General features: G+C 49.9%; 1 protein-coding gene across 1 annotated transcript in view; it reads left to right on the plus strand.

Moving 5' to 3' along the window:
* The window catches only part of DLGAP2 (DLG associated protein 2), a 209,077-nt gene that overhangs the window by 176,557 nt on the left and 13,770 nt on the right, over window positions 1-18,750 (plus strand). The window contains exons 7-10 of the mRNA XM_007188953.2: window positions 5,548-5,897; window positions 6,801-6,842; window positions 12,755-12,840; window positions 14,472-14,887. Coding sequence (XP_007189015.2) covers window positions 5,548-5,897; window positions 6,801-6,842; window positions 12,755-12,840; window positions 14,472-14,887 — 894 coding nt within the window. The remainder of the gene's footprint in view (window positions 1-5,547; window positions 5,898-6,800; window positions 6,843-12,754; window positions 12,841-14,471; window positions 14,888-18,750) is intronic.

Genomic DNA, 18,750 nt, shown 5'->3' on the forward strand with positions numbered 1-18,750 from the left:
TGACCTACATGTAGAAAATGATAGATAATACAGCCTGTAACTAACAATTAGCTCAATCATTATTACCTAAACTGTTCAACTGAATAATCGAATATTTTTCTTGAATGTGTAAAATGTTACCTATAATGGTTTATTTTAATCCATGGCAGCAAATTAACATGCTCAAATGAGCATTTTTAATTCTTTCTTTACTATATTTCCCAGCTTCTAATTCTAATTCTAAGGAGGCGTTTAATAATATACAATTCTACTCCATGAGATTCTAAGTACCAACATGTACTTGTCAAAAGAATAGACTTATGAATGAATACATTGATATACTTTATTTTTCAAAAATTCTGTCTCAGTGTTATTTTACTTATCTAAAGTAGTTCGTATACATTAATTTTTATTTACCCAAGACTGACAATTGACACTTAATTTTTAAATTATCAAATTCAAAAGCATCCAGTTGACCAAGAATATAAAAGTGTTGCATTGTCAGCAGTAAACAGCCTCATTCAAAGTCACACGAGCAATCACATCGTGTGCATATAGGGCCTGAGAGGGTGGCAAAAGGGACATTCAAAACGTGTGTTAAACGCCTGTCTTACGTCTGAAACTACAAATCCCATTTTGACTTCTGTACTAATGTGTACTAATGGATCTGATATCTGGGTGCCTGGAAGTTTTTATGTGTGTTTTCTGAATGTGTTTCTTTAACTTGTGTAAATTTACTCTCAAAACATTAGGTAGCGCCTATTTATTTCATTATAAATGTATGTGTTGGATTTTCACTGGAGCCATTTCAAGGGGAATCAAGTGACAAGTGATAAATACATTCAGGGGCTTAAAACTGTCTCACCCTTGCACATACTTCCCCCATCGAGAAGATGGTGATTGGATCCCAGGGGGTGGGAAATCCTCACGTGTTCAGCCAGAACGTTCCCTGGGCCACTTAGCTAAACGTCGGCCCACATGTCTTCAGGGGAGCCCCATGTTCTGGGGGGACGTCACGTGGTCGTCCCCTGGAACAGCTCGTGGAAGCGTGGCAGCCCTGGAACTCCACAGCCAGTGGTGCAAACCAACCGTCAAGGCTGCCGGGACCCGAGTCTACACTGCCTACCTGAGGACAGCTGCCTCAGAGGATGGCGGGGGATTAGATGCAGGGGTCCCGTCCAAAATACTCCAGGAATTAAAGCAGGCTGAGCCGGGTCAAGGTCAGGAAAAGGAGGAAGGAGTCTCTCTAGTCGGCAGCTGGGGTGGCGCTGGGTCCCCTCCTGCCGCTGACTCGTCGGCTGCCCTCAGGAAAATGTTTAAAGCCACTGGAACCTCCGTTTTCTCATCTGGGAAATAGAAGAACAAGTGCCATCAACCGGCAAGGTTGTTCTGCAGCTTCCGTGAGGCTAAAGGATGGAGAGCTCAGATGGCCACAGAGACGCTCTCCCAGGCGTAGCCGTGCCCCTGGGTGTGCTCCTGGCGGGGTGCACAGAGATTGTTCTTCCCCGGGACTGTGTCTCATAAACACCACTGCGGTGACCTGGTAACAGCCTCCAAAGAAAGGAGGTGGTGCTGAGTGCTGTTTGCTGTTGGTGTTTGTCTTTCTGTCCACTGGGGGAGGAGCCATGAGCAGCTCTAAGTGACCACCGCTGTAAGGGCCGCCCTTCCCGAGACCGCGCTCCGCCTGCCCCTGCGTGAGCTTTGTTCCCCATCATCCTCGCGACAGCAGATAAGTGGCTTTGTGGCTGCTTCCCTTTTACAGATGAGCAAACTAAGGCTGAGAGAAGGCAGCTTCTCCCAGATCACACGCACGCTTACATCACTTTATGTCTGAAGCAAGGAAGATTTACTGTAGCTCTAAAAGAACCAGAATGGTAATATGGGAAATTTCCCTTTCTTTTTTTTTTTTTTTTTTTTAATTTTTTTTTTCTTTTAATTAATTAATTATTTTATTTTTGGCTGCATTGGGTCTTCGTTTCTGTGCGAGGGCTTTCTCTAGTTGTGGCGAGCGGGGGCCACTCTTCATCGCGGTGCACGGGCCTCTCACTATCGCGGCCTCTCCTGTTGCGGAGCACAGGCTCCAGACGCGCAGGCTCAGCAGTTGTGGCTCACGGGCCCAGTCGCTCCGCGGCATGTGGGATCTTCCCAGACCAGGGCTCGAACCCGTGTCCCCTGCATCAGCAGGCAGATTCTCAACCACTGCGCCACCAGGGAAGCCCCTCCCTTTCTTTTTTAAAAATTTATTTCTTTTTTATGGAAGTATAGTTAATTTACAATGTTGTGTTAGTTTCACGTGTACAGCAAAGTGATTCAGATATATATACATATATATATTCGTTTTCATATTCTTTTCCATAATAGTTTATTACAAGATATTAAATATAGTTCCCTGTGCTATACAGTAGGACCTTGTTGTTTATCTATTTTATATAGAGTAGTGTGTATCTGCTAATCCCAAACTCCTAATTTATCCCTTCCCCTTTGTTAACCATGAGTTTGTTTTCTATGTCTGACTCTGTTTTTGTTTTGTAAATAAGTTCATTGTATCATATTTTAGATTCCATGTATAAGTGATATCATATGATATTTGTCTTTGTCTGGCTTACTTCATTTAGTATGATAATCTCTAGGTGACAAAATTTCGTTTTTTATGGCTGAGTAATATTCCATTGTATATATGTACCACATCTTCTTTATCCATTCATCTGTCGATGGACATTTAGGTTGTTTCCATGTCCTGGCTATTGTAAATAATGCTGCTATGAACATAGGGATGGATGTATCTTTTCAAATTAGAGCTTTTGTCCTTTCTGGATATATGTCCAGCAGTGGGATTGCAGGATCATATAGTAGCTCTATTTTTAGTTTTTAAGGAACGTCCACACTGTTCTCCATAGTGGCTGCACCAATTTACATTCCCACCAACAGTGTTGGAGGGTTCCCTTTCCTCCACACCCTCTCCAGCCGGTGACTTTGGTGCCCACGGGGAAGAAGCTGCAAATTCCAAGCATCCAGAGTCACAACATCCACGGCAAGACTTCAGGTTGACGCAGTGTTTTTTTTTTAACATCTTTATTGGAGTATAATTGCTTTACAATGGTGTGTTAGTTTCTGCTGTATAACAAAGTGAGTCAGCTATACATATACATATATCTCCATATCTCCTCCCTCTTGCGTCTCCCTCCCACCCTCCATATCCCACGCCTCTAGGTGGTCACAAAGCACCGAGCTGATCTCCCTGTGCGAGGCAGCTGCTTCCCACTAGCCATCTGTTTTACATTTGGTAGTGTATATATGTCCATGCCACTCTCTCACTTCGACCCTGCTTACCCTTCCCCCTCCCCGTGTCTCAAGTCCATTTTCTATGTCTGTGACAACATGTTTTTATAAAACATTCACGAATTAACGTTCTTGAAGAGGCAGGTTTTCTTTGCTTTGCAGTTTTCTTCTCTTGGAGCAGTTCCCTAGCCTGGTGATGGGGCCGGGCTCCCTGACTCCTAGGACCTTGTGTCCTAGTGACCTGGGCCCCATGGGAACAATGCTGGGCTTTCAGCAAGCTCGTTCAGTCCTGGGTGTGCTCTGAGGGGGCCTGGCAGGGCTGCGACGGTAGGTGTGTGAGGGAGGTTAAAAGGCTGCGTTGAGCAAGTCTGGCGGTCCCGAGGCTTTGCAGGCTTTAGAGGACAGGACAGAGGGTGGGACCAGGGCAGGAGGGACCGCAGGGTCGGTGGTGGATGCCTTGTGATTGACGGAAACCGGATGGACAGAGGTCTCCTTAAACCAAAGTGTTTTAGCCGCTAGGACAGCACAGGGGAAAGGTCTGCTGAGGATGTTGAAGGTGCCCTTAAGAAGCGGACTTGAGGCACAAGGGCCCTGGGGTGTGGATGGCGGTCCGGGGGAAGCAGGAGGAGCTACTCACAGCCCCACGTCAGGGAGGGCCACTTGCTTCGGCTGGCGACACAGCCTCCGGGCTCAGGCTTATCTAGAACAGCAACTGGTGGTGAGTGCTGGAGGTTGGGAGCCTTTTCTTAAACACCGGAATCTCCCACAATAAAGCCCTGAATAAAGTCAGCTTTCCACAGTGTTCCTCTAGAACTTGATGGGCGTCTTTAAAGAGAATGCTTTTAGAGGTTTCTTGGGTGTAAACATATTCGAAGCCCATTTTTCTAATGACCGTGTACCTCCCTGTGTTTCCCACCCTTCAGCGCCTCTTTCCCATTCATCCTTTCGAAAATGTGTGCGTTTCATCAATTTTCATGCGAAGTTGTTATGCCTTAAAACTCAGATCATCCTGACATGACAAACTCATTTTGTTTTATTTGCCTGTGTTCATCTGGGATGACATTTGAGGCTTTATTTCTCAGGAAAATCCATTCACGCAGATTTAAAAATCACTGGCGCAGAGGGTAAGGGTTAGGAATGTTGGTTGAAGTCCCCACAAACAGGAGAGGAAATGGTGCATTTCCGCACCGCAGCGGGATGATGATCCCCGGGCACGGTGTCTGGAGGCCTTAAAGGAAACAGCTGCTCCGTCTGTCCTCACGGACGAGGCTCGGCCCTCCCAGGCCGCCCTCCTGGGCACGTCTGGTCCCCAGGCCAACAGCCCCCGACGCCTGCACCCTGCGTGGGCGCGCGTGCTTTGCGTGGTGATGAGGGTTCCCGGGTCCCTCTCGGAAACACTTCTGCCAGTTCTTCCTTCCAGGTAAAGAAACACGACCAGCACCTGTGGAAAACCCATTCCTTCACAGCGGATGTGATATATTCCTGCTGTGAACATTGGTAACACCCAGAGCCCAGCAAATATATCTGATGAATTTTGGGTGCCTGCTAAGAGGCATTTAATATCATTTCATGTCGAATTGCACTTATTTTCTTTGGGGGGTTTACTGTCAGCGGTGTGTGTAGAACTCCAATGTGTGCAGGGCTCAGAGGAGGCAAAGTGGCTGGTTATGAACCGGGTAGACGTGGAGACCCGGGTCCCTTCTCAGTCGGCTCCAACGGTTTACACCCAGGGAGTGTGTACTTATGGGGAGCAAAGAGCTTTCTGATACTGTGTGTTTTTCTCCACGATTAAAAGAATACCTATTCATTAGAAGCGTTGGTAGAATATACAGAGAACTGTCCGCCGCACCTTCACTGAATGATGACCGTGGTTAGAATGTACTTCTCATCTTTCTTCATTCACAGGTTTTCTTTACAATATATTCCATCTTAGACTGGATAGAATTGAGTAGGCCCCGCTTTTTTAACTTAGAGTTATACAGTGAGCGTTTCGCCTGCTACTGTGACCCGCGTGAAGACGATGGTGTAGCTGCCTTCCGTCCTGCTGAGTCAGACGTTACTTATTCTGCTGGATGTGGGGGTGTTTTTATAGTTTTTCGCTGTTATACACACATCCCTGTCGACTCTCCCTGAGCATGAAGTGTTTTCCCCACACTCTGCCTCATTTTCCTAGGCTAGACGTCGGGGAGAGACCTGCCCGGTGGCCACGGGAGGGCTCGGGTCGTGGACCAGATTCCCTGCGGGCGGCGGGGACCCGGCCCCGCTGACGGGCCTCTGTCTCTCTTCCAGCCGCGTCCTACACCAACTACAAAAAGACGCCGCCGCCCGTACCCCCCCGCGCCACCTCCAAGCCTCTGATCTCGGTGGCAGCACAGAGCAGCACCGAGTCCACGCAGGACGCCTACCAGGACAGCCGCGCCCCGAGGATGGCGCCCTGGCCCCAGGACGGCCGCGGCCTCTACACCTCCACGGACAGTCTGGACAGCAACAAGGCCATGAGCCTGGCCCTGGAGACGGCCGCGGCCCAGCGCCATGCCGCCGAGGGCCAGGGCGGCTCGGCGCGGACCAGTGACAAGGCCACCGTCGTGTCCAAGGCCGAGGGCTTCCTCCAGAGCCGGCGCTCCTCCGTCGGGGTCCAGGTACCTCCCGCGTGCCCCCCACGGTGACACAGACCGAGCACTGCCGGCCTCGGCCCGGGCCCTCGCAGGGACCCCGCGGGGGCCGAGGCTCCAGAGCCCGGGCCCGGCCTTCAGGGGAGGCCGGCCTGTGGGTGCAGCGGGCGGGACGCCCCGGCCAGGCCCACCCGCCACCCGGAGGGCCCACCCCCAGGCATTTCCAGGGGCTGCCAGCTGCTTGGAGAGTACGGAAATAGGTTATTCTGACACTTAAGAAGGAGGTTTTGTGGTTGAAACCTGATTTTTAGTCTAGTGGCCGGACAGTAGAGTGGGGAGGAAGGGCACTGGGACCAAAGGTGAAGGACAGGGAAGGGCTGCTTGTACGAAAAAGGGGCTCACAGCCACTCGAGGTGACCCCGAAAGTCCCCACGCCGACCCCAGGATGCTGGTGGGTTAGCTCTGGTCACTGTGTTCTGAGCACCGAGGGCCGAGCCACCTCCGCTCAGGCCGCAGAGGCTGCCCCTGCGCCAGCTCCCACCACCGCGTCCACTCGAGCGCAGGGGCGGGGAAGGCGCCCGGCTAGGAACAGCACCATCCAGCTCCTGCCCCAACCCGGGGACGGCCCAGGACAGGCCTCGCGCAGACCACGTTTCCCAAGATTTCTGCCATGACTCCCTGCAAGAGGTGGTGTCGGCCAGCCAGGCAGGTTCCCCATGGCATCCTCGGCGAGCACGGGCGCCTCCACCAGCCCGAGTCCCGCCGAGGGCTTCCCTGGTGCCAGGGAGGAGGGCCTGCGAGCTCAGCAGGTGTGAGAGGGGAGCCGTGTCCTGGGTGTCGGGGGCCGGGGGACGCAGGCTGGGGAGACTGCCCGCTGGTCTGGGTCCTCTGAACCCGGTCTCCACACTGTGGCTTCGTTGTTTTGTTTAGGATTCTGAATTCCCAGAGCATCAGCCATACCCAAGGTCAGATGTAAGTACCAAAATATACTCCAAAGCCAAGTACGCATGAATTTTATTTTTTCTCCCTTTTTGGATTATTCATACAACTGCTCATGTCACCTCTCTCTGTCCTGATTCTATATGCCAGGCTCTATGCTAGGTGCTCCCATATTACTGCAGGGAACCCTTGCATCCCCTGAAGACACAGAATCAGCCACACTCTGATGAGGACGAAACTGGGGCTCAAACGGGCAGGCGACTCGCTGCAGCTGAGGCCTGGCCGGGCGGGGGGTGCTGGTACGGGGGCAGCCGGCGTTCACTCGGGGGTCGCTCTGCCGTTAGACGCACGTCTCCAGACGAGACTTGTGAGGCCACCAAGCTCAGGAGGCCAAGGTCACCTTCCTGGGCGCGTGTGCCCCCCGGTCTGCCCACCCACCACCTCCCACAGGTGCACTGCCCACCCAGCCACAAACAAGGCTGGGGGGTCGACTTCCAAACACGAGGAGTTGCCAACTTACCCGAAAATAGCGGGAACTTTCCAAATAATTCAGATAATTTCAGGTAATTCCAGAAGCTCGTAAAGCGAGTTTATCCGGCCACCACTTCCTGCCTGCAGGTCACCCCAGGAGCCCCCCCACCGTGCCCCATTCTGCTTCCGGCCGCCGTGCCTCTCCCCAGAAGGTCCCCCGCTCTGCCGAGGCCACCCTCCCTACCAGCCTCTCCGGACCCGCCCCCAGCTGCGCATTGCGTGCCGGCCGGGCGCACCTGCCGCCTCTTGGTACCCAGCGCCTAGCACAGCGCCTGGCACATAGCGAGCTCTCGGTCAGTGTCGGCGGGCGAGTGTGGGCGAGCGTGCGAATGCAGGGGTTCCGCTTTCCTCCTGGCGGCATGTCACAGCACGAAGCGAGCTTGTCACCTCGCGGTGGCCAAGGGAAGTGAGCTGGAAGCCAAAGAAGATGTCGTCCAAGAAACTCGAGTGTCAGGATAAACGGGAGACAGATGAGTGTGGGGCACCAGCTCGAGAGTACAGGGGAGAAGAGGGATGAAGTGAAGACCGAGCTGCTGGAAGGGCCACCCCTAGATGCCTAGAAAGCTCTAGAAGAATGCTCGAGGGCGTCAGGGTGGTCAGGGCACAAAGTAGAGGTGACGCTAAGGGCGAAGAAGGGGGCCGGCTTGGGGCCACGCGTGGATCTGCTGAGTCTGCGTCCCAGCCCCGCCCCGAGCTGCCCTCATCCTCACAGTAACCCCACGGGCCAGCTGGACCCGCATGCCCGTCAGGGACGGGGAACCCGAGGCTGGGGGTGAGTGACTTGCCTACAGGTTCACGGCCACAGGGGGAGGGTGGGACCCCAGCCTGCAGTCTCCTGCCGCACACGGAAGGGGAAGAAAGGAGGGTCCTGCGGTGACCCCCCCCCCCCGGGAGCCTGCTGTGGGTCTCACCCCATGACCCCGCGTGGAGGACGGCAACACCCGCAGCCCATCACGCTGTCCTCAGCTTGCACGGCAGGGGGGCTGTTGTTCTGCGTGCCCATCCAGCGCTGGGGGGACGGGTTCCCGCCTGGCCTCCCAGACCAGGACCTGACGGGTTCCCAGAAGCACAGCCGTCGGGGAAACTTAGACAGTGCAGAGTCTTTTCATTTTACACACACTGTCCTTCCCACCGAGCGGAGTGCGCCCTCCTGCCTGCACCTGCCCTGGAGCCCGGGCCCAGGAGGAGCACCGATGTGTAGGGTCCCCAGGGGCTCAGCTCACGGCTCCTCCCGGGACATCCTGCCCCAGGCCCTGCAGGTGTGCGCGACACCTGGGTCCCTCCTGGTGACATATCCCAGCCAGCACACCTGTCTTCTCACCTGGAGCCCACACCTCGCCCTACCTCACTTTTCCTCACGATGGTGGTGACATTTAGCTATTTTCTTTGTGCTCATTTTTGTTTTTATATGTGATTTGTCTGTTATTGCAGTTTCTACTTGTGTGTGTGTGTGTGCGTGTGAAACTCTGTAGAACACGTTTACTGTTCCCAGACCCTGTGATGTGGTTTAATGTCAGGGATCCTTCAATCCCGTCTGCCTCAGTCACCCCATCTCTAAAATGGGAGCGATTCCCACTCTGAGGCATCACCAGCTGGTTACTGGGTTTAAACGTCCTCTCTGAGGTGATGCTGATTTACCCTGACCCAGGACGCCCTCGGAGTCCCAGCCGTTTCACGTTTCCAGCAAGCCTTCCCTCCCCACCCCACCTTCCTAACTGCTTCTGCTGAGCTGCAAGCATCTCACGGAGCAGGGTCGGCAAATCATATTTAACTGTTGGACTTGTAATAGGTCCCTGAGGGAACTGCGGGGACTTGTATGGGAAGCAACGTACCCGCTTTGCTATGTGTGAAGTTTTGACGGCAGAGCCTAAAATGAGCTCAGTTTAGAGCAAAAACTTGAGATTGGAGCTCCAGCAAATATCCTCGTAATAGCTTGCTTCTCTCTGGTGCTTCCAACTATGGGCGATCAGCCTTCACCTCCCGAAAACGCGGGCCATGCACACACATGCACAGTCACACATGTGCGCTCACGTGTACACGCATGCGCTGCACACATGCATGTGCACACGCATACAGGCATGTACACGCACACACGTGTGCACTCACACACACGCCGGCCACACCAAATTTCTTGTTCCCTAACTGGCCTGTGCAGGACCGTCCTCCTTCCCACTGCCCCTCCTGGCCCGAGGCTCAGCAGCCGTCCCTCCACTGAGGCCCGGGGAGAGTGAGGCGGGGGCTTCCGGATCCCGGCGCCCACCACTCACTGCAGCGATGGGGTGGTCCTCTCCCCTTTCATCAGCGAGCACCTCCAGTACAGCATTTGCTTCACAGAGAGGTTCCCTTAAAATACAGGGATTTTGCTGATTTCATCTTTCTTCTCAATGCCTGGAACACCATGGATCTTGTAAAAAAATGAATGTACGCATATATTTCTCAAAACCTTTACAATCCTTTTACCCTCCTAGGCAGAAATTTCTCTCGGGAAAAGATTCCTTTGATTTCCTTTCCACTGTGCAAAACAGTAATTCCTTTTCTCTGTCCCAGATTTACTTTTTTTCCCCATCTACATAAAGCTGTCCCAGGATTTCTAAAATGATAAATATTTAGCTCATCCTGGCCTTATACCACTGGATCATATCCCCCTTCACCTTTACCTTCTGAAAAGTAGAGCTATCTTCATGTTTTTCTTACAAAGGTTTCATATGACAAACACTGTAAAATCTAAAAAAGTCATTAAATATAAATTCCTTGAATTTAATACCTTATTGTTAATATAGCTGCTGATCTTAAAAGCGGGGGTGAGAGGGCAGAGCATTAGATGTGCTGTGGAGAAGCTGACCTGAATCTGGCTCCACCCGAAGAGTCTTACATCAATCAGACCAGGTGTCCAGCGCTTCCCTCGCTTTTGAGAGTAGGAAGAAAAGACTCCACTGAATTTAAGAGATTTACCCAAGTACCACACGGCCAGCAAGTGGCAGGATTTGACTGCCTCCAAAGCTGCTTTTCCTCATTCGCTGTAAAAATAAGAGAATTATAAGAGAAAACGTACACACTAGAGAAAGGAAGAAAAAAGCATTTTGTGATATCTTGGTCGTACTTTTTAGTCACTTTATGGCATGTTTATGTGTCTGTGAAGATGTGTAGCTTTATGTGTGCACACACGTCTTGTGATCTGACCGCTCATGCCACCTGCCTGTCTACCTTCCTTAGTGGACATTGTATCGTAAGCGTCTTTCGTGGTGTCATCCTTAAACCATCATGTTCATAGCTGCACAGCTCTTCTGTGTCATGAGAAATGAAAACTTACCATATGTTACTATTATCCTACTTTCCTAGCCTCCTATTGTCCCCAAGTGTCACCTTATAATTTGTTAGAATTCAAGGTAACTTCTTTAGTCCAGAATCCTAAGACTGGAAAAAGTAAGGGAAATACTTGGAACATTTTTATGATTAAAAGCTAATGCTCTTTCCATTACAAATACCTCTCTAAAACTATACGAATGAAGCAATTTCACCCGTATTATGCATCTATCAGATTCGACAATACCGACCAAAATTGTAAAATGGGATACCTTTGCCTCAGCCGCCAAATGGGCTGTGAGTATAGTCACCAAAGTACATGCACGTGCAGACGTGTATTTATAGCGGCGTCATTGACCATGTCAGAAAACTAGTAATAACCAAATTATCCCTCCATTGAAGACTGATTAAATAAATCAGGTTATAGCCATAGAATGGAAGAGCAGTTAAAGCACAAGGTAGCTCCTTTTGCACTGACGTGGGATAACATTTTTAATATATTAACTTTTATTGCAATCTTTTTGTGTAAAACAATAACAGCAGTCTCCCCACCCAGCAAGGTAACATTTATGTGAGCCGTGACCCACTTGAAACTCAAAAGACGTGGTGATTAACCGCAAGGTTAGGAATTTTATTCGAGCACGTTTCCCCCTGCAGTCAACTTATTTCCTCTTCCAGCCGCCAAAATACGCAACACAAATGAGAGATGACTTCTGTGCATGTTTTCAGAATTACACCAATAAACAGTGGGGAGCCCCCGACTGCTGCCCCCAGCTCCACAGCCCACTGGGAGCTGCAGGGTCTCCATGGGGCTGTGTTGATTCTGGCCACAGCGGATCCGTGCAGAGCATGGCTCTGCCCCCGACAAGCTGTGCACCCCTGGGCAAGTTACTCACCTTCTCTGATTCCTCAGTGTTCGATGTGGCTGGAAACGACACAGGGTATCATGTGCACCAGGTGTAGTAACACTTGTCTGCTCTTAGCATGGTACCCGGTGCGGGGTCAGCGGAAAACAAATGCCAGCTCGCTCTTAGTACCACGACTTCTACTCACCACAAAATGAGTCAGCCCCCAGTGACAAAGGCTTAGCCGAGGGGCATCCCAAGTTACAGGCATGATTAAGTACACCTTTTCTTTCATAACTCACAGGAGAGCATCCTGATTATTCGTTTAATGGTTTGTATCTTACCCTTGCAGCAATCATTAATATTTTTAAGAAAAGATGTGTTTGACAGTTTAGTTATGACATTTGTGGATTGGGGTCAAAAGTCCTTTTGAGACAGTAGGCAATATTCTTTGTGAAAAGGAAAAGGGACAGTGTAGTAGCTGGGATAATATTTGACTAAACCTTTGGTTTTGCAGACTTTTCATACTGAGAGTTTGCGGGGCGGGGGGGAGTTGTTTGTTTATTTGTTTGTGTTTTCAGAAAACCTGCGCTATTAGAATTCTCTCATGAGTTAACTTTACACCAGTGATGATCATAAATGGTTCTGTGGGTTCAGGGAGACTTTTTGGCAAACGCAGCCGCCATAAGGATTGTGTGTAGAATGCACGATTTCTGTTCTGTGCTGACATCGCCCTGCTCTGGGCACAGTCGTTAGCAAAAGAGAGACAGTTCTGTGTAGGCGCAGACGGAGAGGTTGCCTCGGCGTCCCTGGTAAAGGCTCAAATTCCTTCCGTGTGTTCCTGTATGTGGGTGCAGCCGTCAGCACAGTCCTATTAAATCGCTTGTGTGTTTTGTTAGCTCTGTCTGGTTCATGCTGTACCTGTAGGGTGTGATAAGAGCTTTTAAGTCCTCTCATAATGCAATCTAACAAAACCTATTTTTTGCCCGAGCTAAACAAAGCAATTTTATTTGCATACCTTTAAAAGACTGAGGTGCCGTGTTGAGTTCAAGTGGTGATGCAGAATTTGATGAAACACAGTAGCAACTTACTTATACCACTATGAGTGCATTTCCCTCTCTCTGTCATTTTCCTGGGTCAAGTGCATCTCTGCATTAATTAAACAAATACATAATTAATTACCACAAATGAATACACACACACAAAGAGTCCCTGGCCCAGGTCCCATGTCTCGGTTCTAAAATAAGGTGTTCTGTGTTGAATTAGGTGGAAACAGCTACCGACTCTGACACGGAGAGCCGTGGCCTGCGGGAGTACCAATCTGTTGGCGTGCAGGTGGAGGACGAGAAACGGTAAGCAGCCCCCCAAATACCCCAGTACCCGCCATCTCCCAAGTGGGGCTCTTGGTTTGTAACCTGACTGCAAGTGTCTAGACCACACTGACCATCAATGATTCAGGCCATTTGACCATCAATAATTCAGGCCAGGAAACAGGGTCATATCTTTATACTTTTCAATGTATATCATTCAAGTGTGAATTAACTTCCTCCTATGCCTTGTTTCTGCAAGCGGCAGGGGACTCGCTTTTTCTAAAGTAATTTACCACCTATGAAAGCAGAGGGGCTGGCAGCTCTGAATGTTAGAGTCCTTTATCCAAAGGGAAAAAACAGGCTGAGGGTGAAACAAACACAGGTTTTCTCACCTTATAATGTTAAAAGTAAAAGGAAAGACAGAGAGAGAGGGAGGGAGATTAAAAGAAGTTTAAAACCTTAGCTGTGCTGGGATTGTGACACTTCAAAGGAACCCCTCAAACTGTCAAACACAGAGAAGTCCATTACAGGAGTGTTGTTTTTGTAACAAAAACAGGGTGGCTATTTTATTTTATATTTAAAATAGCATATCTTGTAAATTTCATAAGAACAAATTCTGATGAGCGCATTGCATCGTGAAGCCCCAGTGATTCGCTCACGGTGGAGGGCTTTAGGACCAACCTGCAAAGATTTTGATTGCCAAGGAATTCAGAACACAAACTGATGGCTTCCGCCAGGATGCCGAGCTCAGAACCCGCACGTCGTCTGTACCTGGGGACCTGGGCTGGCTGTCTCCGTCCCCCGTGGTGGCTTGTTCTCAGCTCCTTTGCCTCCAGGGCAGGAGATGGTGGCAGGTCTGTTAACCAGCTGTACCCACAGCTGTGTGCCATCTGGGGGGCCAGTTGTTGAGGAGCCGAAACATGGAGCATGGGCAAAGTTTGGATGTGCAGACACACATGCACGCGCGCACACACACACGCACATACACACCCCCAGAGTTCTCACCAGCAAAATCTGCACTCCTGTTATAAGCTCACTTCTGCCAATCATTTCAGTAACTGGCTGTGTGGAATGACTGACGTTTAAATACATACGATGAAAATGTTTTTTAAACACCTGCTGAGGTCAGAATTTGGATTCATTATTTTGCATAAAAGACAAAATCGGGATGATATTACAATATTCAGATAGGAGAAGAAACTCATGTCCTAAGCTGTGATAGGAACAGCCACCAAAACTCAGTGGGACACAGATGTTATTACTTAAAAGAATTGTAGACATAAAAGAAGCAGCAGGGCTTTGTTTTACGTGTATGCCACAAACAGAAGAGAGTAAACTTGTAGCGTCTTTCTGAAAGGGAAGTGACCACTCCAAGATAGTGGTTTCACGGGATACGTCAAGCCTCCTTGTGTCGTGCAATAAACTTAAGTCTTAAGTGGGCATTATTTAGACATTGAAACTTAGGTAGAAGGGAGAGGTTCATTGTTTGCAAAGCCAAATGGTGTTCTGCCATAGATGAAGCACCAAAGTGCTTGTAATACAGATGAAAACGCTCGTCTTCTCCGCGAGGTGCCGGCTTGTGGCCCAGGCGCGCTCCTGATGGGTGCATCTAGGTTTTGCTGCCCGAGGTCACCTCGCAAAGGCCCCACTTGTCCCCCTTGCCTCCCTTGCAGATGCGGACGCTTTAAGCGTTCCAACAGCGTGACGGCCGCGGTGCAGGCGGACCTGGAGCTGGAGGGCTTCCCGGGACACGTCGCCACGGAGGACAAGGGCCTGCAGTTTGGGTCCTCCTTCCAGAGGCACTCGGAGCCCAGCACCCCGACCCAGTACGGGGCGGTGCGGACCGTCCGGACCCAGGGGCTCTTCAGCTACCGAGAGGACTATCGGACCCCCGTGGACACTGCCGACCTGCCCCCTCCCGACCCCTGGCTGGACCCGTCCATGGACACGGTGGATGGCGGCCACGTGTCTCCGTGCCACAGGGACGGCGCATGGTTTCTGAAGCTGCTGCACAGCGAGACGAAGCGGATGGAAGGCTGGTGCAAAGAGATGGAGAGGGAAGCGGAGGAGAACGACCTCGCGGAGGAAAGTAAGGGCCCAGGTCTCCTCTGAGGCTTGTAGACACTCGTGATGTTGTCGTAACACAAACGGCAGGATCCCCGGGGAAAGTCCCTGGGTCCCTGAGTAAATTTAAATGAGTGGGCTTCCTACTGCCTCCCACCAATTCTAAGACACAAGTAAATGAGCAGAAAAGCAATCGCTAAAATATTAAAGGGCATCCTTTTGTTTTGTTTTGTTTGTTGGATAACAGGCTGGCTTGTGCTCACAGGGATGTAGTTTATCTCCTGTTCCACGTGCCGGTTCTCTTGAATTCTGGCAATGACTTGATAGGGAGCAGTTCAGCCGTTTTCTAGAATCATGACTGTCCTGTGTTTATAAGAAATTGCTTTGGCTTTATGCCAAAGAAACATTGGACATAGTAGACGACTAACCAGGCAGCTGGTGATGGCGGCTCCCGGTTCCCCATCCCCGGGCGGGTGGGGAATCTAAGTTCCCCGACCTCATGTGGGCAGCACAGATCTGCTCCCAACCCTTTACGCCAGGTGGGTCTCCGGCTCTTGCGCAGAAAGGCACCAGCCTCCCCTTTCCCTGAAGAAACTTATTGTCAGGATTGTCCAGAAGCAGCATCCTTTATGAATTGCTGTGTTGATTTCGAAACAGATAGCTCCCTACTTTGTTTATAGACCAAGAATACCACAAGAATGATTGCAGTGTACATACAACTAACACTTGTCTTTACCAAATACAGTTTCACAGAGGCGTTTCTGAATGTCTTAACTCGACAAAGCATGCTCTTTTTAATTTTTTCTTTTTCCATGAAGTCCTTTGTACAATTGCTAGATCACTATAAATCCTGAAGTTCAAAAGGACACCTGATGTCCTTGGGAATGTCACCCTGACATTGTATGTCCAGAAATCTGCTGTAGGAGAAAATGTCAATAATCCTGGCAGTAGAGGCACGAGGATGAAAGTGTCAGGACGGTAACTTATAGACACAGTGGCCCTGGCCACTGAGGAGTCCAAGAAAATGGTTGGTGTTTTGATCCTGAGTTGTTAAAATGTACATTGTTAACTTAGGAAGAAAGGGGGAGAGTGCCTTCAAATCCCCAGTTCTCTTCTCCCACATTCCTCTCTCAGTCATCACACCCCACACCTCCTTCACCGGAGTGGGTACTAGACGCTGAGGGTTTTGGAGGAAGTGTAGCCGGTGCCCCGGCCGTGCGGCATCGCTGCACGTAGCTGCCAAAGTCACACCGCCCCCATGCGTTTGTCCACACGTGTCACCTGTCGAGGGCACAGCCGACGGTGACTGCGCTCAATCCGATGTTTAAAAATCCCTCGTTTCCCGCAGCTTTTCTTCACTTGTCAGTATGTGCTTCAACGGGGCGAAGCCGTTTGAATTGTATCAGGGATTTATCCTCTTTATCCCAAGTTGACCGGGGATTTGAAGGAGACTTTCAGCTCCCGCTCTGTACACACCCCCGCGTTCAGCCCGGGCTTGGTGAGCGGTCCTCGGGGCTTGTAAGACGTGAGCCTGAGGTTGATGAGTCGGGATGTGTTTCCTACGCCCTGTGGCTCCTCTGTGAAATGCCTTTGAAGGGGAGGAGATGGGGGGACAGTTCAGCAAGAGGTAACCCTTGTCAGGGCTTACCCCACAGTATGTCTGTAGCATTTTATTCTAGAATCATGTGGATTCACACCGTTTAGGACACATCCACAAGGTTCTGGTCTCCCTCTGTGCGTGGAAGAGATGGAGGCCTTAGTCCTTGCTGTGTTTGTAAGACAACCCAGAGCAAAACCTGCCATGTCATGATTTTCCATATTTAGCGTGTACCTTTAATTCAGTTATTATTTTATCAAGGATTATCATTTTTTTTAAAGATATGTTTTTTAAAAGAAATCTCTAAGCCATCATGTACTGAACACAGTGCCAAGGGCTCCGCTAAGTGCATCACTTACATCTTCAAGGGCTCAGCATAGCGTGATACCTGGAAAATACTGTCACCTTTATGGAAGTAAAGAAACTGAGGTTCAGAGAGGTTAAAATCTTGCCCCACATTCCACAGAGTAGAGCAATGGAATCCAGGCTCAAAGTCAGAGCTGTCTTGTGTCAAAAGCTGTGCTTTCCCACCACGCTGCCCGACGTTTTTCAATCCAGATGTTCCATTCCTGGGAACTTCTTCTCTGTATTCTAACACTGTCTTCTTCTGCTCTTTTAGAAAATGTTGAGCCCCTATCCCTGGCCGTTTACTTCATTCTGATTCTCTGAATCTGTGACACCCATTTGTGGTCCAGAGAGAATCCCTGAGCCTTAAAATACATACTTGGGTTGTGCCTCAGCCCTTGGAAATTGAGAGGTGAAATTAAAAGGCTTCAGCACTGAAGCATTGTCATAAGTTATGATTTTCTTGTCACTGGGGCGTTCAAGAAAATTCTGGGAGTAATGCTGTAAGTGTACTGTGTCTGAAATCCGATTTGATGATCTACAGTGACCCACATCAACAATAAGAGTCCATCACTTAGGATGTTCAGTTGTCTTATTACTGGACATCTGGAGAACACATTTTTCCTTCAGCAAGGCAGAGTGGGAAGGGAGTTTCTGCCGTCCCTCAATTGTATTTCCATACACAAGTTTTTTTAAATCTTTTTGGCACCTTTGGGACCTTCTTCTGGACTCCCTCCGTCTTGTAAACACCCAGCAGATATTTGCTGAACCCATACTCTTGAGTCGTTCGATAGACTGCAGGTGGATACGAAGAGGAGTGTATAGCACAGAAGCTGCGGTGACCTAAGAAGGGGTGAAGTAAGACCAGGGCAGAGCTGCTCATGGCGAGTGAGAAATATGAAGTGTAGCAAGAGCAGTGCAGAGCCAGTGCTTTTAAAGGACTCTCTCAGGAGCCTGAGAGATGCTGCCAGCAGGGAAAGTCTGAGAAGGCTTCCTGGTGACAGTGGCATCTGGGCTGGACCTTGAGGGGAGGTGGGTTTGGTCAAGCAGGTAGTGGGGGGAGGCTAAGCCACGACCTCTCGAGTCCCTGGGCTCTGTCGTCCTCCACTGCCTTGGGGACATGCTGCTCAAAGGCGGGGACGGCTCTGCGTTTTCCCAGAGCTCTTACCGCCCAGCCCCCCGCTGTCATTTGACATCTTAGGCTCCTGGAAGGCTCACACTTGGTACATCGATTATCCGCCAGCAGTGCCTGGCAGAAGCCCTGTGCAACTGAGAGTCAGAGAGAGGAAGAAGGCGGGAAGAGGTGCAGCCTTCACACCCGGGGGGATGGTCACAGCCCTGCTCACGCCTTCTTAAAGCATAGCATCTAAACCCCACGCATCCTGCAGTCGCCCTCGGCCGGGCTGGGGAAGACCCCATTCCACAGGCACCAGCTCAGTAATCGTGACTCTGCGTGGGTTTTCCTACCACCGTTTAATAACTACGTGCAACTGCATTTCTATGAGGCTCAGAGGCAAAGAACAGAGAATAGATCTGCTTGATCCTTTTTATGATTTTCTTAATTTCTTCTCTTATTGGCCTGGCTTTATTTTTTTGTGGACCAAGATGACAAAACAGTTGTTTTGAACCTCAACTGTATGCTTTGCCCATTAAACTAGCACCATATTAGCCACATTTAGCTGTTTCCCTAGTAATGTTTAAAGGTCAGGTAACCTTCAAGTCTAGTCCTCGTTTTAAGAACAGATACAGAGTTATTGGTTACGGCCCTTTCAAAAAGCGAAGCTTAAATTAAATGGCTGTTGAACCAAAACCCTGAGCTTGGAATACTGAAATTTCCATTACGTGAGATAACTTTTCTCCCAAGCTGTAATTTTATAATCACGGCTCACTGAATTGGCCGAACGAATTTAGATTCATTCAGCCCTCTGTGGTTAATAAAAACATCG

Source organism: Balaenoptera acutorostrata, chromosome 21, assembly GCF_949987535.1.
Source record: "Balaenoptera acutorostrata chromosome 21, mBalAcu1.1, whole genome shotgun sequence".
Classification (NCBI taxonomy): Eukaryota; Metazoa; Chordata; class Mammalia; order Artiodactyla; family Balaenopteridae; genus Balaenoptera; species Balaenoptera acutorostrata.